This window comes from Hipposideros armiger, unplaced genomic scaffold, assembly GCF_001890085.2.
Source record: "Hipposideros armiger isolate ML-2016 unplaced genomic scaffold, ASM189008v1 scaffold_416, whole genome shotgun sequence".
Taxonomy (NCBI): domain Eukaryota; kingdom Metazoa; phylum Chordata; class Mammalia; order Chiroptera; family Hipposideridae; genus Hipposideros; species Hipposideros armiger.
The window spans coordinates 339,197-364,958 of NW_017731766.1; the positions used below are offsets into that span (position 1 = coordinate 339,197).

The following is a 25,762-nucleotide window of genomic DNA, read 5'->3' on the forward strand; positions in this document are numbered from 1 at the left end:
CTGCCCAGGTAATGGTCACTGAGTGTCTGCCACCCATGGAATCCAAGAGTCCCCAGAACAGTGAGGCCTGCATGCGGGGCAGGCAGATTACTTAGACTGAGAAGGTGCACACACCTCTTTGTCTCTGTCTGCTGACTGGAGATCTCCGTTACTGTTAGTTAACATTCCCCAGAGTGAACAGCAAGCTTCAAGTCCTGTTAAGCTTTCCATCTGGCCACTGGCCACAAAATGGCCTCCTCAGTGTCCTGTTGGTAGGCTATCCATACAAGACTGGATGTATTTTTGTAAATACAAAGCATATACTTTTGCTCAGGATGTTTTACTTACTTCCATATTTCTTGACTTTGTCCATTCATTCTCTCATACAATCATTCATTTTAATTCTCGTTTGTTGAGTAGTTACTTGGGGCCAGGTACACTATACTAAATGCTTTACATGCTTTAACTCCAAGAAGTAGATATTTTTATACAAGAGGAAAGTGAACCACAGAAATATTAAGTAACCTGTCTAAAGTCACACAGCTGATAGGGCAGAGCTGAATATTGGATCCAAGTCTATTTGACTTCTGAAATTATAACAACTACTCTGCATTGCACCATTTACCTTTCTCTAAAAACATGACTTATTGTAATCGACAAAAAAAATTAAGCTTCATATTTGAAGATCGATAAGATGTGAATGATTTTCTTTCTTACCTATTGTTCCTTTGTTATAGAAAAAACAAATAAATTTAAATTCCAGCCACAAATCTGAAGTCATCAGATTTCACCAGACCACTCTTGCCTCCTTTGTAAAGTGGTTATAATACTATGGGGTCGTCGGGAAAGTCATGGCACATTTTTGCATTGAAAAACATAGAAAAATACATCATGACTTTCCCAATGACCCAATATACATATATTATCTATATAATATAATACAATATAATATAATATAAGTGTGTGTGTGTGTGTGTGTGTGTGTGTGTGTGTGTGTAAGAGGGGACAGCAACATGTAAACTGTGACCTGAGTGAAGATGTCGAGTTAACCAGGCAAATTAAAATGTGGGGAAGGACAGAGGGAAGGGGAGTCCAGGCAGAGGGAACAGCCTGTGTGAGCAATGAAAGTAAAGGAAGAGAGGCAGGTAAAAGAATTTCAGAATGGCTGGAGAATGGACTGTGAGGTGGGGAGCTATGAGAAGTGAGGTTCACTGGTGGGGAAGAAGGGCCTTTTGTTAGGAAGATTTGGGAGTTTGGACTTTAGGACAAGGGTAGCCCTTAATCAAGTGAGTGCATGATCAAGTGTGCATTGCATTTACTCATCCATTTTATGACCCAGAATACAATTCAAAGTCTTTGAGTTCTTAGAATTTGACTACAAATAGCATTTATCATTGTATGGAAAAATCTTCTGAAATGTTGGTTAGAAAGTATCAGTTGATAAAACAATATAAAATATATATATATATATATATATATATACACACACATATATATACATTTTGTATAATTGAATATTATACAAAAGAGTATAATATTCAATTTTTCTCATTTCAAAGGGAAATCTCAGTGGACTTCCTGCCTAAATCCACAATACATTTCTCTAATATTTAGTAAAGGCTTGCATTGGGAATCTTTATTTCAAAATACCATGCTACAGTTTAAACATATAGGACAAGATGTTTGAGATGGCTCAGTAATATTTTCATCATAATAAGTAAATATCAAGAAATTAGATCATTGGCATAGGTTCTTAGGAAATCTATAACCTTTTCTAGAAGATACAACTCTTATCATAAAGGATTGACAAATATATGAATGATACTTTAAGTATATAGAAAGGTAAATAAAGTATCTTTTTATAAATACTTTTTTCAATATTTAAATACTGACAGAAAAACATTCTACAAGGTTTCTCTGATTGTAAATAATCTATAAATATGTCAAGAATGTATTTTTCAGAATGATTTTAATAAAGCTGAGAAATGTTTAGTTGATTAGTAATCAGAAACTGATGGGAAGAGGGCAATTAAGAAAACTAACAATGAACATAATACTTATGGTTTTCTTGTGGCCAAAGGTGACATTTGTCAAAAAATTGCTGGAAAATGTATGAATTAGTAAAAGTGATTTTTGCTCCAACACCTTGGGTGTTATAACCCTTTTCTTAATCCATGTATATATCCATGGATGGAGAAACATTTGATTTTTTCACTGAAGAACTTCTTAACACATACATAATACATGTTATAACTTATATGTATATCGTTTCTTATTTTCCAGCTTTCCTGGCATCTTCCCTCCAAATTGCCCCACACATATAAACAAGACGGTACAGGGAGTCCCTCTGAGGACATCTTATTAGAGCAGTTGGCACATAATGTCAGATGATTTTGCTACCGCCCTTTCCAAAAAGGATAAGCGTTAATCTCAGAAAGAGCTAACAAAAAATAGAGCATACTGTAATATTCCTTTTACATGAAATTCAAAAAGAGGTGAAACTATTCTAAGTTAAGAGAAGTAGAGAGTGGTTACCTTGGGGAGGGGTAGTGACTGGACAGTTGCTGAGCGGGAATTCTGAGGTGCTGGCAATAATCCATATCTTCATCTGGGTGCCGTTCCTCAGGTGTCAGCCCCCCAAAATTCATCAACTTACACACTTAGAAGTCGAGCACTTTTCTGGACATCTGTTTCAATAAAAAGTTTTAAAAACAAAGTCTTTCCATAAAAAGTTAAAAAGTATGCACCCTTTTGTTGATTTGGTGACATATGGCCAATCTGGCCTCTAGAGAGCCTGTGTATGACTCCAAATTGTAAGAGTTCCACTATACCAAAAAAATGGAATAAGCTCCCCAGACAGACAAAAATAAATTATTTGTCTAATTCCAGCATGCTCTTGCATTCATATAAAAAAGAGCAAAACACAGACCAATATATGTGAAAGCTTCTTATGATTTTGCCCTGGTACAATTCGGATCTATGAGTCAGGGCCACAAACTCAGACACCTGCTGGGGCTGGGGCTGGGGCTGGGGCTGGGTGGATTAGTGAGTGAAGAGAACCTGCAAAGTTGTCATAGGGAAAGGGGGGCACTTAAAGAAACTGGGGGATGTGTGTCCTGCTTAATGGCATCTGGACTCACATTTTTAAAGCCATGTTGCTGACCAATTGTTGGTCAAATTCAGCCTTTGGTCCAATAGGTTAGCCCATGCAAAGTAGTATTTTTTTTATAACATGTTCTCTTATTGGAGCACATGGTCCAGTTCTTCAGATAGATAAAGTATCCCCAACATTTTTATTGAACATTTGATGATTAATGAATACCAGTCTTATAGATGGTACTAGTTCAATATCTACTTAAATCAAAAGTTGCACTAATTATACTCTAAATATAAAATTCCATTTTCCAGAATTGAGAAAACTGAGCATGCACCTTAGGAAATTACTAATCTTAGGTATTTATTTTCAAATGAATCTGAGGATGGAAGTGCTATATTTCTCATTGCTTTACATCACTTCTTTTAGACCCCATTATTAAATAAAGAGGTGTGAAGATGGTGCAGAGGAAATCTAGACTCTACTACATCGTTGTAGTAGATTGCCTACATCGTTTTTGTGGGATACTCTACTAATTGTTTGACAGACACAAAAGGAATGCTGATATGAGGTATATACTCAGTGTGCTCCCTTTTGTCATGGAGGCGACTGTTTGATGGAGCTTTTCTGCCAGTTATGTAGAAGGAAGATCTGAACTTGAATTTGCTATTCCTGACCTGACATAAGTCATATGACATTTAATATAAAAACTCATCATACCATTCATTTGTCCAAAGCATTAATTGCAGTATTTTGCAATAGTATTTTTAATTGCTCCTAATTTTCTTTTTTTCCCTCTTAAAAAATATTTGACTATTTTCCTCTTGACCTCATTCAGAGCCTTAAAATAGACAATAGTAGTGATGATAACAGCAGTTACCATATATTGACACTCAGGATTTGCAAGTAATTAAATGCTTCACAGACATCATTTTATTTGATTTCTCACCAGCACTGCTATAAAAATAGACATTTTTGTTCACATGTTACAGAAATGGAAACTGAGAGTTGGAGGAATTATTAATATTCCCAATGTCACAAAGCTGGAAATGCCAAGCCCTGATTTAAATCCAAGACTGGTTCCAAATATTAGCCCACCTCATTTCCAAAAATGCTACTTTTGTGTCTTTTGGAGTCACAGTTGTAAATGCAGAACTCTTCCATTCTATTATAAATCTTTCTATTTCCCCAACTCATCAGTTTTCTTGAAAATTTACAGTAGCTCAGTCCATTTACTCTAACTGTACAAACTGGCTTTAACTCACAGTTCTTCTATATCGCATTAGAGAAGCGATTGATCTTAATAACAATATGGTGTGTAACCTATCCTTACTATTTCTGCTTTAATATGGCTGAGTTTTTCACCAACCTCTATTATGTGAATGGTAAAGTACTTTATGAATGATTTAATTGACTCTTATCATGGCTGAGTTTTAAATTACACTTCCCAGGGAAGTTGACCATAAATGCTCTTATCAGAACATTTGTTTCTAATCTTTAAATCATTCTTTCCTTTCCTGACTTTCTTGCAATTGTGATAGCATGTTATCAGGTCATCTAGTTCCATGCCATTCTCCAGCAGCTCTATGCTTATCATCATTTTTTTTTTCCATTTTAAAGACAAGCAAACTGACTTCCTCAAGTGACCTGACTAAGGAACAGGAAACACTGGTGTTTATACCCAAGTCTGAATGACGGGAATGACTCCCGTATATTGATTGGGTTGTTGGAAAAGCCATGACTCATTTTTGCAATGAAAAACATAGAAAAATACGTCATGACTTTTCCAACAACCCAATAGGTTCTATCCTGTCCACTACACTGAAACTAAGAAAAGAGAACTAACAATCACACTTGCTTTTTTAAATCTTATTTTGACCTGTGTTCAACTGCTACATTAATTTTTTTTGAGGCCATGATGAAAGATCATCTAAAACGTGCAGATCATCTAAAACGTATTAGTAAAATGAAGGCTGTACTGAAACCTCACAGCTGCCCCGCCTCTGAGCATGTACTCACAGGGTCCCACACTGACAGGAAGGGAGTCTTGGCCTCCGATGAGATTTGGCTGGACCTTGGATAAAGTTACCATTGGTTCTGAACTCAGCTCACTCTTTGTGTCCACTAAGGCACATTACTTAACCTCTCAGAGACTTCCTTCCCTCACTTATAAAATGACAGATTATTCTAAGTGCTGCTTACCGTCAGCCCTCAGGACAGATGCAATTCATGGCAATATTATTTTTGACCAACAAGGCACTTTGAAAAATTATGACATTTCATTTTTAAATGTGTATTCCCTAATTATATATTTTTTTAAATCTTCACAGTCAGAAACATGGGGTTTTACTTCCCATATGGCAACTATCAGCTAAGCTGAGAAATACCACCTTGTTCAGACAGGGTATATTTTCCCCAGTTCACCATCATTCCCTATTGTCCTACGTTGAGGCTACTCCACACGTTACAGGGGTTATAAACTTGACTCTGTAGGCATCTGAGTCTGTGACTCTTTGATTAGATTTAAGTATCTTTATAATGTAAGCACTCTGTTTCGTGTTATGTCATACCGCACTCTGCAGTTTTCAGTAGATTAAAGTATGTTATAAACAAGTTGCTTAGAACTTAAGGTCAGCTGCCTTTTGCCTTCATCCAGCCTATCACCAGGTATACGTCTCACCTTGAGGCGCTCTGTCCATTGTACCCCTATGCCCTGGCTCAGGGTATGTGCTCACACTACACCATGCTAGCTGCAAAACCCCTCCCAGCTACACTCGCATAACCACGTCCATCCTTCATCACCGAGCTGATAGCTCATTTTGTCTGCAGTGACTGTTTCAGCTTCCAATCACCTTCTGTATTGGAGTTCTTCTAACACAAATTATTCACATTTAACATATATGCCTAATAATAAATGTAACTGAAAAGAAATATAATTATTTCATATCCGTAGCTAAAGTTGGTAGGAATGCTTACCCCACGCTAAACAATATTTATATAAGTTTCCATCCTTACAGCCCTCCTAAGAGGCCAGTGCCTTGTTGTCATGCTATCATTCCTGAGGCTCTCAGAGGTTAAATAAGGAATCCAAGGTTACACAGCTAGTCTCTCCCTAGATGAGTGTATCTCATATCTGGGCTTTGATTTTAAGGTCTGTAGGGCCGAAGACCACAGATTAATATAACATATTTTCTCCAGGACTTAGCAAGCACCATGCAGAATGTAGGCAGCCTATGGCTAGACCACCATTGGTCAACTCCCTTATTTCATTCGGGTATATGACAACTCAGGGATTTAATTCCAGTCTCAAACTCTTTGACCAAGTTGTGATAAACTTGCTAATTTTAGGATTTTAAATTGATACATTACCCAACTCAAAATCCTTACATTCTCTTTAACTCTCTAATGGTAGGTTAAGAATTAGACATTAGCACGTTGCATTGTATTTCTCTTAGGGATGGCATACGTTTGGTAATTATTAGTCTGTTTTTTTCCTGTTGGGAGTAGACAGTCACATATGCTTTTGAGTTGCAGAAGACAAGGACACTGTTGAGAAAGCAAATACAAAATCAGATGTGTCACAGTTATACAATACACCTTCATCACTTAAAAATAATTGCTCTAGAAATAATTCCTCATTAGCAGCATTATAGTGTTACACCACCACAAATGCCTTAACTAATGCAGACTCTGAGCATGAAAATTATAACCACATGTAACGTTGCATCCCAGTGCTCTGAGGATAGTCTTGAATGGTTTTGCTAATAATTACCCGACAGAACTATATCTTTACCTAGCACCATTTGTCATTAAGCATGCATTGAAATACAGGCTCTATTACAACTCTTTAGTTATTTAATTTCATTTAGCAACTCCTCAAGTTATTGTGTGTTTTATTAAGCGAAAATCCGTTACAAGGCAAATTAGCAAAGGTATGCTGAGGCTGCAAGGGATGTAGGCTTTTGCTTCAATTGCTGAAAATGAGAGAGAGAGGCTGTGCTAGTGAACCCGAAAGTACAGACTGTCAGTGACACCGTTCGCATGCGTGGCTAGCCCCTGCCTTCATCACCCGGCCAGATGAGCTCACTTTTTACACATCAGCTCCAGAAAGGGAAAGCGGCCATCTGCCCTGGGAGCCATTTCATTATTTTACAGCCTCTATCAGACAAGTCATCTTTCTGTTTAACCTAAACCCTCCATGTCCTTCATGTTGGAATTTATGACCATGGCTTCCTGTTCGGTCCATAGCAGAAAACATGAACAGCCGAGCATCGCTCCCTTGAGCCTTTCATATAAATAGAGGCTGTTATTAAATCCATCAGTCGGCCCTCTCGGCTCCAGCTAGAACAGCAGAGCTCATCCAGCCATTTGTTAAACAATTCATTGGGTTTTATACTCAATAACATTTTGCTGAATTCTGAAGACATTTTGCCATATTTTTACCTTTTTTTTTTTCCTAGAGAGAGAAACAGAGACAGACCAGGATATTAAGCTGGAGAAAATATTTACAGTGCAGCCATCCTCTCGTTCTTCAGCCCTGCTCCCATCTCCAGCTTAGATGAAATGAAATTGCTCATAGAAAAACAGTGCGACACACTTTTTCCCTTCTGATATTTTCTGTTATCGATTGTCATTTTGTATCCAGGAATCCGGGTGGTGCTTGTGTTCATCCTTCTCTGTTTGTGATGTGTAACAGTAATATCTTAGTGACCTTTATTGTAAGTTGTCGTTTTCAACATGTGTTTATGATCTTTTTTTTTGTGAGCCTCTTCTCTTTCTTTGAAACCTCTTCTGTTTCTTTGAAAACATTATTTAAAATGAGCTGCAAGATTTATTATTATGATGATGATTAATTTTATTCTGCTTTAATTCTTAGTCACCTAAGCTCCTTACTCAGGTTGCTATCATTTGGGTATAATTTTTTATTTCCTTTTCCTCTGTGTTTTCAAACAACTCAGTATTATAGGTGTGTCCTGGGGGAAACTTTTTAAATACAATTTTTTTCCAACTTAGCTTCTAAATGTTTTCTTTTAATCAGTCTTCAGTGTAAGGGGCTCTCTGAATTTCAGTATTTAGTTACTCTGACCCACATGGGCACACCCTTCCCCTCACTTCAAAACTCCATCCTAAGTAGCTAAAAGCTCCTAAAGAGATGACATTTCTTCCACAAGTCCAAACAAAGGTAGTCTCATTGTTTTTTGCTGAGATTCTCAAGGTCATGCTTCCATAGAATTTGGAATAATTATCCTTAGGTGAAAAGGACCTTTTGCATTATAGCAGATCCTCTTTATGTGCTGTCCATAAAGTCACCCAGTAAGAGGCAGAATCAAGACCTGAGCCCAAGGCCTCTGTTCTTGACCTCTATGCCCATATATATGAGAGTCGTAACATTAGTTACCAAACAGCGTGCTCACCACGCCTCACTATCGCATGTCATATAGGGATGAATATCCTTGTACATGCTTCCTGTCCTCTTCTTTGATTGTTTCCCATGATAAACCCCTAAAAGTAAAATTACTAGCTAGTATGTAGAAGGTTCTGATACCCAAATTGCTCTTTATAAAGGCTGAACCAATTTATGTTCTTACCAGCAATTATGTGAACCCAGTTTATTTATATTCTCACCACTTACTACATTTTTAAAAAATGACCATTTGCTAGGCAAAAAATGGTAGCCCATTGTGTCTTTGAAAAATATAGGGTATGTCCTCAGCATATGCAATATGTCAAAATCAATTCCAGATGAATTTAAGAAATACTATAAAACTTGAAACATGACATAAGTATAGTGAAATCATTATCTCATCTCAAGATGGGGAAGGATTGTCTAGACATAAAGCATTTTAAGAAGTAAAATTGTAAATGACTGATAAGCTTTGATGACAATAAAATAACATCAAAAACTCTAATGAATCACTAAGTAAAAGAGAAGCACTCCCTAGACAAAAAACTGCCAAGTACATGAATTAGCAATTTACAATTAAAGAAATTGAAATTTCTGTTAAATATAAAAAAGCTTTCTGGTAATCATAGCTTCCCAAAGATGGAATACATTCCTTTTAGAAAGAGTTCCAAGTCACTGGAGAGAGTCAAGTTAGAACAAAAATTTGTAGAAACCTTATTGGAAAGAATTCAATCATCAGAAAGAAATTTGTGTATAAATGATATACTTGTGTATCATTTAATTGTCTTTTCTACCTTAAGAATCCATAATCAAATGATGGCATTTCCACCAACATTTTAATGGCATAGGAAATTTAGTGAAGTGCCTGCTTTTGACAAAGTCAACATGCTGACCAACATTTCCAACCCATGGAATGTAATTATCCTGTGCATTATCCAATGTTCTCATATATGAAGAAATTCTTCTGCAAAAAGTAATAAACAAGTAGCAATGAATAGTTTTGACTGAGACTAAAGCAGACAAGGAGAACTATCTTAATAAGGTTTTTGAGAGAGAAAAGCAATGCACATTTATCACAGAAACAGTGAAATTATGGAAAATATGAAAATAAAAGCCAACTATATTTTCACTGCTTATTTTATTATGCTTTTAGTCATTTATCTGTGCACTCAATACACCTTTATAAATAAATGTGAAATTATACTGCACTGCTTTCTAATACACTGTTTTCTCTACAAAAAATATCAAGAACACTTTCCTATGTCCAAACTTCTCCAAGCATTTTTTTATATTGCATCATGCGCCTAAATTAAAATACATTCATATACTCATATAAGTGATGTATGGAGTAGTTGCATTTTCCCTAGTTTAAAGTTGCACTTAGCATCCTTGTATATAGTTTTACATTATTTTGTTTTCACATTAACTTCTCAAAGTGGAATTTTAGGAACAAAGATTAGTACATTTGGTGGGTTTTGATTAATGTTGTCAAATTATCATCCAGGAAGTTTATACCAATGTAAAGTTCTAACAGCAGCATGTGTGAGAGGGCCTGCTTTCCTGCATAATCTTAGCAGTAGATAGTATAATTTCTTTAAATGTTTGCTAATTAGATAAGCAATAATCATCATGGCTTAATTTGTATTTCTAATACAAATTTATGGTTTCTAGTTGCAGTAACCATTTTCCCACATATTTGGTGTCTATTTTATGTAAAAGACTCAACTCTTAAATAGTAAAAACACAATTGTTGACCTTAAACAAATAGACAGCCAGATACTTCTTCAGCAAACTGGATTTATTTGGGAAGAACAAAGAATTGCAACTGGGGACATGCAGTCTGATGGTAAACCACTCACAAATCCAAAGCACAAAGGAGAGAAAGGTTCTTTTATAGTGGAAAGGGGGTGTTCAAAGGGGATGTTGTGAACAGACCCCATTGGAGGAAACTGGGAATTTAAACTGTAGTGGTTTTTCATTGGCTGATTTGGAAAAGTCTTTCATTGGCTGAGTGATTGACTGGCATGGAGAAGATCCTCCCTCTTCCTGCTGGAAAAGTAGAGTAATAAAACAGCTTCCTGTCAGAGATAGAAAGCACTCCTTTCTGGCAGTAACTGATAAGGGGTGGGGTGTCAGAGCTCCACCTACAGGCACTCCCAGCTCCAGTTTAGGCAAGGTTTCTGTTTATCTTCACACCATCTAGATGGAAATCTTTTGCCTTAGAGATCAGGAGTGGCAAAAGGTCTGAAACTGCATTGTTTGTGGATATTGTTGGAGTCAGAAGTACAAGCTGAGTTGCCAGTACGTGACAGGAGGAAGCTCTGGGTAATTTACTTTTCGTATTTAAAAAATAACAGCAGCAATAACAACCAACAGTGAAACCTATTTTATTTTACTGGTTGAGGTTATCACAGTTGCAGCCGCGTACTTCAGGGAAAATATGTGTGAGGGCATGTTAGGGGCTGGATCAATGTTTCCCACTGGATTTCAGCAAGTTCTCTACTCCAGAAAGAGAAAAAAGTTAATCTGGCATAGCCTTTCCTCAGACATCAGTGCCAGCTGCTCAGGAAAGGTGTGTGTGTGTGTGTGTGTGTGTGTGTGGTGTGTGTGTGTGTGTGTGTGTGTTGCAGAGGGAGGTGGTTTAAGGCTGTTTCAGTCTCCTATAGTTGACCTGTTAGCGATACTGCCACTAGGATTTCCACGTCATTGGGCTGACGTACGACATCAACCTTTCAATCTGCGTCTTCAGTGAGCATCCTTCAGTTCTACTCCTGGAAAACCCAATTTAAGATAGACCCTGAATCTACTAGAGAGACAAAATAACAAATAAATGTATACACAGGATGACTTCAGATAGTGATAAGTATAATATTATGAAGGAACTAAAACGAGATGGGGCAGTGGCCGATGGTGGAGGCACTAAGCTGGAGGGAGAGGGCTTCGTAGGTGGGCAGTGATGTCCTGAGACTGGACTCCCAGGAAGGAGGCAGCTCACTGAAGGTGGAGGGCACCTCCATCCCCTCATCCCTGAAATCCCAAGATAAAGGTCCCAGGAATGAAATGCTTCTGAGTTTTTTTGATAGCCTCACTAGAAAACCCTCGGCTTTTAAATACATTTCTATAATATATTCTACCAGTCTGGGCCCCGACAGGAAACAGATGGCGTACTGAAAATGGGATAATTTGAGGAGAATGCAATAAAAAGGCAGTTTACAAAGAGACGGAACAGCAACCCCTTCCTCCCTCCCAGAGACGGGATCCGCAGGTTGCCATCTGCCCCCTCAGGGGGAGAGGAGCGAATGGCCAGGGGACTCAGCTCCCCCAGTCTCACCCTCAACTCCTGAGCTGCTTGCCGTTGGCCAAATCCAACCTAAGGCCACAGAACCAGGGAGGCAGTTTTTGAAGTCCGTACAGTCCAGTCTCTGGGGCTACAGAATTTGGTGATGGAGGCTGGAGGACAGAGCTAGAGAGGCAAAGAAGACATCATGTGTAGTTTATATTTTAAAATACTACTGGATCAGATTGGAAGAAATGACAACAGGCCCAGCTGAGGCCTGTCTGTCACTGGCTAACTATAAATTAACATCTGTAAGCCACTCTCATTTGTTCAAAAAAATGTAATGGCTGGAATAAAACTGATGAACTCATCCTGACATGGTATGACTCTGATGGGTCACTAATCAAAATAAGGTATTTTAGGTATATTTTAATGAATGCAACCAAAAGTATCTGACATATTTAAACATTGTTTTAAATTATGAAAACAAACAAGTCAACGTTGAAATGAACGTTACAATGAAATGAAGAGAGTCCCAGCTCTATGTCTTTCTAGTCGGCCGGTGGCTCTGGTTCAGTTAAATCTCTTACAGTGACCTAAAGTCAGATTTCAGTTGTAAGGTTATGAGTCAGAAAATAGAATGGTTGCTTTTATTCTCAGGGACTCAGACTCCCTTCAAGACATAACTTAGACGAGAGGATACTCTCATTCCTGAGATGAGCACAGGATCCCTAGATGAGACCATCAGGAATGTAAGATGGGAAATCTTGGTAAAACAGGCCTGGCAAGAGAAGAATAATAAAGGCTTAAATTGGCAGGGCCATATCCATTAATATGCTTTGATTGAGTAGGATGTATATGCTTACAAAGGGAGACTCTGTGAGGTACGGCTGTTTGGATTCCACAGGCACATTATTTAAGAAAATGGCTTTCCTAATAGGACCTGAATTTGTAGCAGAAGCCTGTGTAGCCCTTTAATAGTCAGAGTATCTTCACAGAGGATAAGATTCCAAAAAAGCAGAGTCACAGAAGATCAAGCAGCTGCAGAAGAGTACAAATAGCTCTCAACTGAAACACAGGGTTTATCAAATGGGAACATGATTGCTAGCAATCTTACTTTTTTTAGTGATTACAAAGTAGCACATGTGACTGTATGAGGACTTGTAGAGAGCTTTTACAAACAATTATGCGTGAGTGTTGGAGACTTTAATTTAAGCAGAAGGCCTCTGTGGAGGTAAATCAAGAGCATAGGCTGGAAGAAAAATGCTGAAGGAGACCTTCAATCAGGGACAATATTAAGTGGGACTCCTTGGGGAGAGGCCTGCATTTGCTTATCTGGGGTGGGCTCATCTACATAATTGACTAAAACAGAATGAACAGCTGTGACATACAGCATTCGAATGTGTGGGTAAAACAAAATTACAAGATATACAGGGTCACAGAACATGTAATGTATTTTCATAGGACTATAAAATTTCCAAGATGATTTGGGGTTTAGGAAACTGGCCAGGCCTCCAGAGAAGCTAAATGACTTTACCAGGGTCTACTGGCTAGTTAGTTTTACCATACTAGTTAAGTGTGTGAGCTCAATTCAGACATCCTAGATTTAAATCCCAATTAAATGCTAGATTTAAATCCACTCTGTGACACACGAGAAAATCACTCTACCTTTCTGTGCCTCAATTTTCTCATCTATAAAATGGAAATAATAACAGGGCATTCCTCATGTTGAATGTGGTGATACATTTCAGTAATGCTAATGACATCTAGAACTTTGAAAGTAATCAGTTAATATGAGGTACAGTTATTATCAGTGAGAATGCCAGAGCTGAAGCTGCCTAACTCCTACAGCAGTGTTTTACCTACTTTAAAAAAGGCAAGAGCATAGTACAAGATGGGCAAACGTGAGAAATTATTTTCCTAAATAAAAATATTGTGAGACACAAAATAATGTCAAGACTTTTTGAGATATAAAAGCCAAAAAAATTTAAGTACCTTTGTGGAAGTGACTCAGATGTGTACTTTAATGTCAAATTATCAGTTACAAAAATTGATAAATGGGATATAAAATACAACATAGGGAATATAGTCAATAATATTGTAATAACTATGTGTGGTGCCAAACGTGTACTAGACTCACCAGGGTGATCACTTTGTAAGTTATATAAATATCTAATCACTGTGTTGTACACCTGAAACTAATATTCTATGTCAATTGTAATTGAAAAATTGTATTTAAAAAACAAAGCAGATGAAGGAAAAAAAATGATGTGCTCTTTAGAAATTTTTAAAATTTTATTTCATACTGTAATTCTTAAATTCAGTATTTGGTACTTTTCCCCCTTTCTTGAGTTTTAATTGGTTTGTTTGACAACTAGCAAAAATATATCAGTATTTTTTTGATAACTGATCTTTTTCAACACCCTAATTTTTCTGTAGTACTGATGCCTGCTAATGCTATAGGATTCCATTATCCTTTGTAATTAGAATAAGTTGTACTTTTAAGTGAGTGTACATTTTTAAAAAGTAAAAGCATACTGTGAATTAGAACAATAAGTTTTGAATACAGTTGGGCATAAGGCATCTGATATTCTTAAAAACATATAAAGTTGTTGAAAAAACAATTGTTTTGTAGACTATGGATGGTTATCTAGAGAAAGAAATCAAAGCAGAAGTTCGAAGTCTCTTATAATCTCTGGTTGAAATCCTAACAAGTTTCTCACATGTTAAGGCACATGTTTAACCATGTAGTTTAGCTCCTGAAGCCCCTCCCCAAGAGTCTGCTGAAAGGCCTGAAACATCCACATTGATTATGATTCTGAGTTATTTCCTATTGACTGAGGGACAAAGGCATCTATTGTTATGTAGTAACTATCTTTGGTCATATTCAAGCTTGGTATGATATAGTAGCATCATTAAATCTCCGATAATGACATTAGAAAATATAGATTATGGCTTTGGTACAAAATGCTGGCATAGCTGTTGTATTTCTTGATTTTATAGATTCCTTTAGTGACTGTTTTAAGCTACATTACATGTTTAGTTTTCTTGCTCTGTGTCAGTATTTTATAGCCGAAGTCATTTTTGGAAGACAGTGCCCAGTGGCTAAGGAATAAAGGTTTTATCCAAAGATCTCTTAGCCCAGTCAGAATATTGACATTTCGCAAAGGTAGCTTTTATCATGCAATCATATTCAGCCCCAGAGAAGACACGTTTCTACTTTTAACTGTAGAAGGTTTTCCACAGGTAAATGAGGTGCATTCTGAAGGCATCAGTGACTGTTCCTTTTGATTGAAGACAGATCTGTCTCCATATATTTCACAATGGTCTTAAAACTTAATCAGAATACCTGCATAATGAGTTACTAGCCTCCTTTCAAGGACTCCTAATGGTGGTATTGAGCAATTTAAGCCCATTGAGGAAGTTTATCAGGATTCAGAAGGTCACGTTCATGGATAGCTCATTAAGTGTATTTGTTGTTCTGACTTATTGCTGAAGAAACTTATCCCTGTTAATAAATCAGAAAGCCCCAAAGAATAGGTTTTGATGCTCCTCACATGGATTTTCTGAGTAAGAGTCATTCCAGGTAGCTTCTTGTATAAGGATGATTTTGACTTTAAAATTTATTTGAGAATTTTTTACATGCATTAAATCAGACACTTACTATAGAGCATGGCTTCAGAATTCTCGGTTTGAAAATGCTAATGACCATGACTTTCTTTTTGCTGTACTATTATTAGTAGTAGTAGTAGTATTATTAGTATTATTACTATTATTTTTTTTATTATTTTAATCTTAGGTTAGTGACAAAGTGCTTAAGATACAAAAAAGACAACAAGCAGATGTGGGTCCTGATTTCACAAAGCACCTGGAAAAGATGCATTTTTGTTACACATGTAACAAACAGATGCATATCTGGATTTTGTCTTAAAATCTGTTAAACAGAGCTCCATATATACATGTGGCAAACTATTTTTGCATATTTATGTGTCAGGAAGCTATTTGCACCCTGTTGTATAGCCCTGCTTTGCTTATAAATACGTGATTGTTCCACAACTCTTCATGTATACAAGCACATATGTATGTATTCCACCGAATAACCACTGGTTAGGTGAGTTATCACTGGATCAGCTCATTATCGGGTAGCCATAACAGAAGTGGCAGATCATTTAACGAGTTACAGATCTCTTCTTACACTTATCATTTCACGACAAATTACGATGCCAAGTATTGAATTCAAATTTTCCGCACCAACCAAGTGGTAGAGAAACCGAGTGACTTGTCGCAGGGCACTCAGTGGTCTGTATGATCAAGATTCCAAATGGATTACTTTCGCTATGGAGTTTCTGCTCTAATCCAAAAGGAGATACAAATGCCTCATAAATATCGACTAGAAAATATATTTTGTTTAGCTTTATGAAGTGTATGACAGCATTAAAAAATGTGAAACACTGGTGTGAATATGGATGTTGCTGATGTGAGAAAAACACTTTCATCTACTTTGTTTTTAAAACACGAGTAGAAACTCATTGCTCCTATGATAGCGTCAGTCGATTTGTTTTTCTTTTCTTATTTACAACACCAGTTCACAGATGTTAGTTGCCATGAATATGTATCAGCAGAAAGTGTGAACCACAACCTATAGCAGCGGCTGCAAACTTCACTTAATTTACAATCAGGCATCTGTTTATGGACCTCTCCTGATTTTATTGTACATGTGCCCTTGTGACTCTCCTGCCTTCTGTGTTCATTCTGCCAGATGAAGTTAATTTTCTCTAGTTTCTCAAGACAGGGAGTACTTCTGCTATTTTACATAAAAATCTTGGGTGTTTGGTATACCCAGAATGGACGTAATTTCATTTCCTTTGGAAATTTCTCTTCTACATAATACAAGTTTCTATTGTTAGTGACAACTCAGGCTGAAGCTACATGTAAAAAGAAAACAAGGGAGAAAAAAAATCAGTGAGCCAGTGAAACACTCAGCCAAGTATCACATAGCCAAGAAATGATTTTTTAACCCTGAGTAAGGAATGAAATGTCAATGTTAACATCTACGGAATTTAGGAATTTGATGAATCTCATCGAAAGCAGAAACAAACAGTTTGACAATAAGATAAACTCTGGAACTATTTATGTAATGTTAATTAAGTGGATTAAAATTTATTTGCTGTGAAAAATTTTAAAAGAGTCTCTAAAAACAAAGCCACATTATAATTTTAAGTTAAAAAGAGAAAAAAATGCAATAAAATAATTCTCCAAATAAAAGATTTATAATGAGAAATAGTCCTCTAAAAAAATAAGCAAGATCATTTCAGACACTGTGATAATTGCTTGAAGAAAATAAACAGACAATGGAGCATTAGTTATGGCAACCACTTCGGGTGGCTGCTTGGGACGGGCCTCGCAGGGGAGGTGCTTTTTGAGTGGAAGGATCACAGCAGAAGGCTCTACGAAGATGGGGGGGGGGACACATATGCTTCTAGGCAGAAGGAGCAAAGGCAAAGGCTGGAAGGTAGTGAGTGGGGACATGATAGGATATTGGATTGCGAAGGAAGGGTCAGAACATGCATCGCAAAGCAGGCCATAGCCAAGACTGTGGATTTTATTGAAAGAGCCACTAAAATTTGTAAGCAGAGGAGTGGTAAACTCTGATTTATGTTTTTAAGAGCTCTGATTATTGTGTGAATAAAGGTAGGGAGGCAAATGGAGAGACCGGGAGACCAAGCTACTGTAGTAACATGGGGGTGAAGTGATGGGGCCATCGACTCAAGGGGAGGCTGTGAAGATAGGAAGGAGTGATGCCGAGCAGCCAGCAGGTCTTGGTGAAAGAAAGGAAGGGATCATGGATGCACGTCATCCCTAGGATACTCACTTTACTAAAAAGGTAAATAAAATTGAACAGAGTACAAACCTTAATGAAGCAGTAATCAAACTAAAGAGGCATGAACTACTTCTATTAAGTTAATTACTCACAGTAGGTCCCCTTTATCTGTGAGATATACATTCCAGGACCCCCAGTGGATGCCTGAAACCACAGATCGTGCCAAACCCTACATGTAGCGTTTTTTCCTATACATACACACCTTTTCATTTAAAGGAAGCACTTCCCTGGCTTCTTACTGGCATGTCTGAATTGCCAGCATCCCTACTTTTGCCCTTTGGGGCCATTATGAAGTAAAATAAGGGTTCCTTGAACACAAGCACTGCGACATTCTGAAAGTGAATCTGATAAGTAAGTGGCTAACGGGCAGGAGCTGTAGAGTGTGGGGATAGTGGACAAAGGCGTGACTCACGTCCCAGGCAGGATGGAGTGGGACAGTGTGAGATTTCGTCCCGCTACTCAGAACAGCATGGAATGTAAAACTTAAGAATTGTTTATTTCTGGAATTTTCCATTACTTTCCAGGCCGCAGTTGACCACAAGGAGCTGAAACCACAGAAAGCGAAACCTTGGATAAGGGAACAATACTGTGTTTTCATCCCACACCTGAGGAATAGGACTCACACCTAACTGAGGAATTCCATAGGCTCAGGCCACCTGCTGTACTTGGCTAAGCCCAAGACCTTTTAATGAAGAAGGTCTAGCTGTGGTCTGTGTCTCCCAAGGCGGGGCTGCATCTTACTTCTCTGTTCCCAGCACATACCATGGTGCCCCTCAGAGCAGAGTCAGCCATAGCTGCTCAGATTCCACATCAATTTCTACTCTTAGTTTTCTTCAGCAGCATTTGTTTTTAAAGTTTTATTCAAGTTATTGGGGTGACAATGGTTAGTAAAATTATATAAGTTGTGTGTGTACAGTTCTATAAAGCATCACCTCTATATTGCGTTGTGTGTTCACCACCCAGAGTTAGTCCCCCTTCAATCACTGTATATTTGATCCTCTTCCTCCATTCCCCCTCCCACTTACCCTCTGGTAACCACTAACCTTTTGTCTGTGTCTATGAGTGTTTGTTTGTCTTATTAGTTTGTTGCTTTAAGTCTTATAGCCTACATATGAGTGAAATCATGTGGTTCTCAACTTTTCCTGTCTGACTTATTTCACTTAGCATGATTATCATAAGATCCATCAGGTTGCTGCAAAATCTTTTCCTATGGCCAAGTAATATTCCATTGTATATACATATATCCCACATCTTCTCTATCCAGTCATCTATCAAAGGACAATTTGGTTGTTTCCTTGTCTTGGCTACTGTGAATAATGCTCCAATGAACATAAGGGTATATATATCTTTATGGATAAATGTTTTCAGATTTTGGGAGGTAAATACCCAGAAGAGGAATTGTTGGGTCATTTCCTCTACAGTTCTATTCTTAATTTTTTTGAGGAACCTCCATGCTCTTTTCCATAGCGGCTGTACCAATTTACATTCCCATCAGCAGTGTATGAGGGTTTCTTTTTCTCCACAACCCCTCCAACACTTGTTATTACTTGTCTTGTTAATGATAGCCATTCTAACAGGTGTGAGGCGGTATCTTATTGTAGTATTGACTTGTATTTCCCAAACAGCTAATGAATCTGAGAATATAACTGTTGGCCATCCATATGTCTTTTTGGGTGTCTGTTCAGATCCTCTGCCCATTTTTTTAATTGAATTGCTTGTTTTGTTGTTGAGTTGCATGAGTCCTTTATGTATTTTGGATATTAGACTCTTATCGGAGGTGTTTGCAAATATCTTCTCTCAATCTGTTTATTGCCTCTGTTTTGTTGATGGTTTCTTTTGCAGTGCAGAAGATTTTTAGTTTGATGTAGTCCCATTCACTCATTTTTGCTTTATCTTCCCTTGCCTTAGAGGTCAAATTCATAAAATCCTCTCTGTACCCAACGGTCCATAAACTTAGTGTTTATGCTTTCTCCTCTGCAATTTATTGTTTCAGGTCTTATGTTTAGGTATTTGATTCATTTTGAGTTAATTTTGGTATATGATGACAGATAGCAGTCTACTTTCATTCTTTTGCATGTGGCTTTCCAATTCTCCCAGAACCATTTATTAAAGAGACTTTCTTTTCTCCATTGTATGTTTTGGCTCCTTTGTCGAAAATTATCTGTCCATATACATGTATACGTGGATTTATTTCTGATTCTCAATTCTATTCCATTGGCCTGTGTGTCTGTTTTTCTGCCAATACCATGCAGGTTTGATTATTGTCACTCTGTAGTATAAATTGAAGTCAGGGAGTATGATACCGCCAGCACTTTTCTTTTTTCTTAGGATTGCTTCGGCTTTTTGGTCCACATAAATCTGATAATTCTTTGTTCTATTTCTTTAAAAAAAATGTGACTGGGATTTTGATGGGGATTGCATTAAATCTGTAGATAGCTTTGGGTAATATGGCCACTTTAACTGTGTTCATTCTTCAACTCCTTGATTACTGAATATCTCCATTTCTTTGTGTCTTCTTTAATTTCTTTTAATAAAGCCTTATAGTTTTCAGTATATAGGTCCACATCTTTTGTGAAGTCTATTCCTAGGTATTTTATTCTTTTTGTTGCAGTTGCAAAAGGAATTTTTTTAAGAACCTATTATATGTCACTTACTCTTTTATATTCTTTATATAAATTATTATATCAATTCTTACTGAAACCTTGTTAGGTAATTATTATTGTTGTTAATAATATTCCCTTTTTACAGACAAAGAAACTAAGGTTGGTTAGGAAACGTTAACCATCTTGATGTCAATGACTCGGCGAAGCAGAGTTAGAATTTATAGCTATGTCTGATGTGTTCTAAAACTTGAATTTTTTTCATGACCTTATTCTGCGTCAGTGTTCAGAAAACATATATTAATAAATCAGTTAGGAGTGTACATTTTTGGCTCCATCTACTTGGTCTTCGACAGAGAGATTAGTAAAAAATGATGACAGAGAAATATAAAGACATTAAAGGGACATACTCATTTCTCTCTCATAAAGTAATAAAAGTACCCAGTGGTCTAAATAAATAACTGCCAGCCCATAGGAGGAAGCTCTCTAACGAGTCATTAAGAATATCAGATTACTCAGGACAGAGCAATTCAAGTGATAGATGAAAGGCTGATTGTATGTGTATTAAAGCACTTGCAAAGTACTCTACTATGCATAGAAAGGTCAAAAATGATGGATCAAAGCTGGGATTGATGGAAGATTAGATTTTAGGGTCTTGAGAAAGGGAGGAGAAAGCAAATGGGAATGGAAAAGGAATATCTGTGTTGAGATTCTTAATCACCTGTGATGCTCGTAAAATAAGGGTTCTGGGACTCCACCACACCCCGAAATATTCTGGAGCATGGAAACTCCCTAACAAACACTCCCAGGTGAATTTGCTACAAGTAGATAATGGACCATACTTTTGGAAAAAAATTATTTGGTCGAGTCTCTTTATTTTACAAATCAGCATGAACCTCATCATGGAAGATGGTTTTCCAAAGTTGCAGCACTCTTTTTCATTAGAGCTTTGGCTACATCCATCTCCCAGAGGCCCAGTGCTCTCCTCTTTGATGCTTAGACTGAATTTTTGCAGCTCTAGCCATGGACCAGCTCACAGCATATATCATTGTTCTTTCTCTTCTAGAATCACAACCACAGCTGCCTGCATGATGGACCTAAGGCGCTACCCACTGGATGAGCAAAACTGCACCTTGGAAATTGAAAGCTGTAAGTTTTTCTGAGAGTCCAGCTAAACTGGACTGTGCTTTAATGTTTTTCTTGGGCAGAGACTTACTACCCCAGTTTATGTACAGACCACAGGTCCTGCAAAGGTCCTGTTAGCACACTAAATCTGATGGAAGGAGACACTCCTGGTATCTTCCCTCAATGATTCTGCCATCCTATTAGTCTTGTCCCTAAATCCCCAGGAGAGATGTGAAGGGAAGAAGTAATCTAGCAATAAAAGGAAGATTCTAAGAGCTTGGATGGAAACCAAGGGCTATTTCAGCCATTTAAGGTGTGGTATCGATGCAGCAGGCTTGAGAATAGGGAAAGGTGACAGGGAGTCACAAGGGTGTCTGAATGAGTTTTGATCTCATAAAAGTTATCATTTTGCTATTGCAGCATAACTGTGGCCTTCTAGGTTAGCTGACATTCATAGGGTGTGGGCTGGTAGAATGTTTTTGTTTCGAAGGACTGTTTTCAGTGTGACAAATATATATTCTTGCTGAAGGCCATCCGATGAGCAGGATTGGCATATCTCTGTGTGTTTATCTTTGCTGTGCTGACCTGAACTGCAGCACCGTTGTGTTTCTAGGCCATCGTTTCAGCATTCTTCTTAATGATTTGCTCACCTACCCTGTATGGTAAAATGTTAATTTCATAACCCATCTTCATTTCAGAGGTAACATGGGGAGGTCATTTGAGGTGGGATAGGATTTTGAGTCTCTTTCCTCTGTCAGTTCTTTGCAATGTGTTCATACCTCATCCACCAAACAACTGGAAGATGACAATGTTATATGTAGCCTTCTAGATAATGAGCAGCTTGACTGCTGTGCGGATCCTCTCAGCCTTTGTCAGGGACTCTGGCTGTGGCAAGCCGCATGACTCTAAATCACTGCTCTGAGCAGAAATACAGCATTTATGACACATTGTGGGTATTTTTGCCCATTTCAAAAAACAGCTTCCAGGCATAATTAAATTTACATGTATTTTTTTTGGAAGAACCTGATTTCATATACTTGTATTTCCAAATCATCATCATTTTGACATTGGATTTCTGCCATGCAGAACTATTTAATAAAATTGCTCTATAGGATTTTTGTGATTATTTTATGTACATATTTTTGGGATAACTTTGCATTGTTATACCTTAAGATAAGGGTTAAAGTGCAGAATAATGATCTTCAAAGCCCAAATTCTTTGGTTGTTTCAAGTTGTTGATGTGAGGATATTTTGAAAAAGGTAGGTTGCCATGTGCCATTCATGGTTGCTCATGGTAAGAGAATTTTTTGCAATTGAATTTGACCGACGTTTTAAATAATCATAATTGTACATGGTTAAAGCACTTGCAATGATGCCATTTCATCTGAGCCTTTCACAACCCTGTCAGGTAAGTGAACACAGCCTTTTTAGCTTAAAGAGCCAATGCCTAAGGACATGGGCAACACCCAAGGAAATTGTAATTGCAACATGAATTTTGAAAAATTAATGTGAAAGTTCCTTAGACTTTTAGAAAGCTTAAGTTTTATAAAGGGGCTTTTACATCTCTCATTGCAATGAGTTACCCTGTTAAATGAGGTAGATATTTTTCTAGCTTTGTTGAGATATAATTGACATATTGTGTAAGTATGTACAATGTGATGGTTTGTATATAGACATTGTATATAGGCATTGTATATAGGGATTGTGAAATGATTACCACAGTAAGGTTAGTTAACATGTCTATCACCTCACATACTTACCGTGTGTGTGTGTCTGTGTGTGTGTTGAGAACTTTTAAGGTTCGCTCTTAGCAACTCTCAAGCATACAATACAGCATTATGAACTGTAGTCGCCATGCTGTACATTAGATAGCCAGATATTATTCATGTTATAACTGGAAGTTTGTACCCTTTAACCACCTTCACCTGTCGCCCCCAGCCCCGCACTTAGCAACCATCAATTTAATCTGTTTCTGTGAATTCTGAGTTTTTTTTAAATTCCACGTAAGTCAGATCATACAATATTAGACTTTCTCTGCCTTACTTCTTTCACTTAGCATAATGCCCTTAAGGTTCATCCATGTTGTCACAAAGGCAGGATTTCCTTCTTCTGTGTAGGAATATAGAGGAATATATACAGAAGGTGCCAAAAAAATGTATACACATTTTAAGAAAGGAAAACAACTGTATTAAAATTGTAATACTCATTATATACTGTTAACAAAAGATGAATACAAGTCATGTATATACATTTTTTGGCGCCCCCTGTATACATCACATTTTTTTTATTGTTTCTAATGCTATTGTTTATGGGATTGTTTTCTTAATATTTTTTTTCAGAGAGTTCATTGTTTATGCATGGAAATGCAACTTATTTTTTGTATTTATATTTTGATTTTATATCCTGCAACTTTATAAAATTCATTTATTAGTTTTAATAGTTTTTTGCAGTCTTCAGCATTTTATAGACATAATTTCATGTCATCTGCAATCAGAGACAGTTTTACTTTTTCTTTTTTTCCAATTTGCATGTCTTTTATTTCTCTTATCCCATTGCTCTGGCTAGGACTTACAATATACTATGTTGAAAAGGAATTGTGAGAGGGGCCCCCTTGTCTTATTTCTGACCTTAGAGGAAAATTTCAGCCTTTCACTATTGAGATTGATGTTAGCTGTGGGCTTGTCATGTATGGCTTTTATTACATTTAGGTGCATTCCTCATATACCCAATTTGTTGAGAGTTTTTATCACGAAACAGTGTCAAACTATGTCAAATGCTTTTTCTGCATCTATCGAGTTAATCATGTGATTTTTATCTTTTGTTTCATTAATGTAATGTATCACATTTATTGATTTGTGTAATGTTAAACCATCTTTGCATCTCAGGGATGAATCTCACTTATTCATGGTGTGCGATCCTTTTGATGTTATGTTGAATTTGGTTTGCTAATACTGGGTTGTCGAAAAAGTCATGATGCATTTTTGCAATGAAAAACATAGAAAAAATATGTCATGACTTTTCCAACAACCCAATATTTTGTTGAGAATTTTTGCATCTATATGTATCAGGAATATTAGCATATAGTTTTCTTATAGTATCTTTATCTAGCTTTAGTGTCAGGATAATGCTGGCATTGTAAAGTGAGTTTAGGAGAGCTCCTTCCTCTTCAACTTTTTGGAAGAAATAGAGAAAGGTTTGCATTAATTTTTCTTTAAATATTTGGTGAAATTCAGTGAAACCATGTTTTCCTGGGCTTATCATTCTTGGGAAGTTTTTCAGTACTGATTCAATCTCTTTACCCATTATTGGTCTGTTCAGATTTTCTCTTTCTTCATGATTCAGTTTTAACAGATTGATATTGCTAGGAATTTATTCATTTATTCTATGTCTTCCAATTTATTGTCATATAATTGTTCACAGTAGTCTCCTATGATCCTGTGTCTTTCTGTGGTATCAGTTGTGAATGGCATTTCTTTCATTTCTAATTTTGATTCCTCCCTTCTTTTTTTTCTTGATTATTCTATCTAAAGGTTTGTAAATTTTGTTTTATCTTTTCCAAAAGCCAACTCTTTTTTTTTTAAGAATTTTATTGGGGAATTGGGGGAGGGGAACAGCTTGGGGAATCAGGGAAGGGGAACAGACAAGTTGCTGTTCTTTTGTTCTTCAGTCTATTTGTGGAGGACATTGCTTCACTGGCCCAAGTTGGTGTTATCATTGCGCTCTTCCTGAGTGAGGCAGTCACTCGCCAGCCATTGGAAGGCTGCTCACAGTGGCTCATGGCAGCTCAGGAAAGTGCATGCCAGCTGCCGGCCAGCCCCACTGCAGCCTACGCTGTTGCTGGCGACTCATGGCAGCCCAGCTCCAGGTCGAGCTGTTGTTCACCATCTTAGCTGTAGAGGGTACAGCGCCACTGGCCCTCATGTGTGATCCAAACCGGGGCCCTGCTGCTCAGAGCTGATGTCCCAAGCCAACTCTTAAGCAACGCGCCACTCGGCCTGCCCCAAAAGCCAACTCTTAATATTCCTGACCTTTTCTATGCTTGAGAAGAATGTGTATTCTGTTTCTATTGGATGGAATGTTCTGTATATGTCTGTTAGGTCTGTTTGGCCTATAGTGTTGTTCAATTCTGCTGTTTCATTATTGAGTCCCTGTCTGGATGATTTATTAATTATTGAGAGAGTGGTATTAAAATTCCCAACAATTATTACATTGCTGTTTATTTCTCCTTTGCGTTCTGTTAGTATTTGCTTTATATATATATATATATATATATATATATATATATATATATATATATATATATGTGCTCCAATGTTGGGTGCATAAATATTTATGATTGTTATATCTTCTTGATGAATTGACCCCTTTATTATTACATAATGACCTTCTTTGTCTCCTGTAA

The 25,762-nt window shown here is 37.2% G+C and overlaps 1 protein-coding gene across 2 annotated transcripts in view; it reads left to right on the forward strand.

The window, feature by feature from the left end:
- GABRB2 (gamma-aminobutyric acid type A receptor subunit beta2) overlaps positions 1–25,762 on the forward strand; it is a 218,847-nt gene that overhangs the window by 86,973 nt on the left and 106,112 nt on the right. For both annotated transcript variants that reach the window (XM_019664092.1, XM_019664093.1), the window contains exon 5: positions 21,302–21,384. In XM_019664092.1, the coding sequence (XP_019519637.1) occupies positions 21,302–21,384 (83 nt within the window). The remainder of the gene's footprint in view (positions 1–21,301; positions 21,385–25,762) is intronic.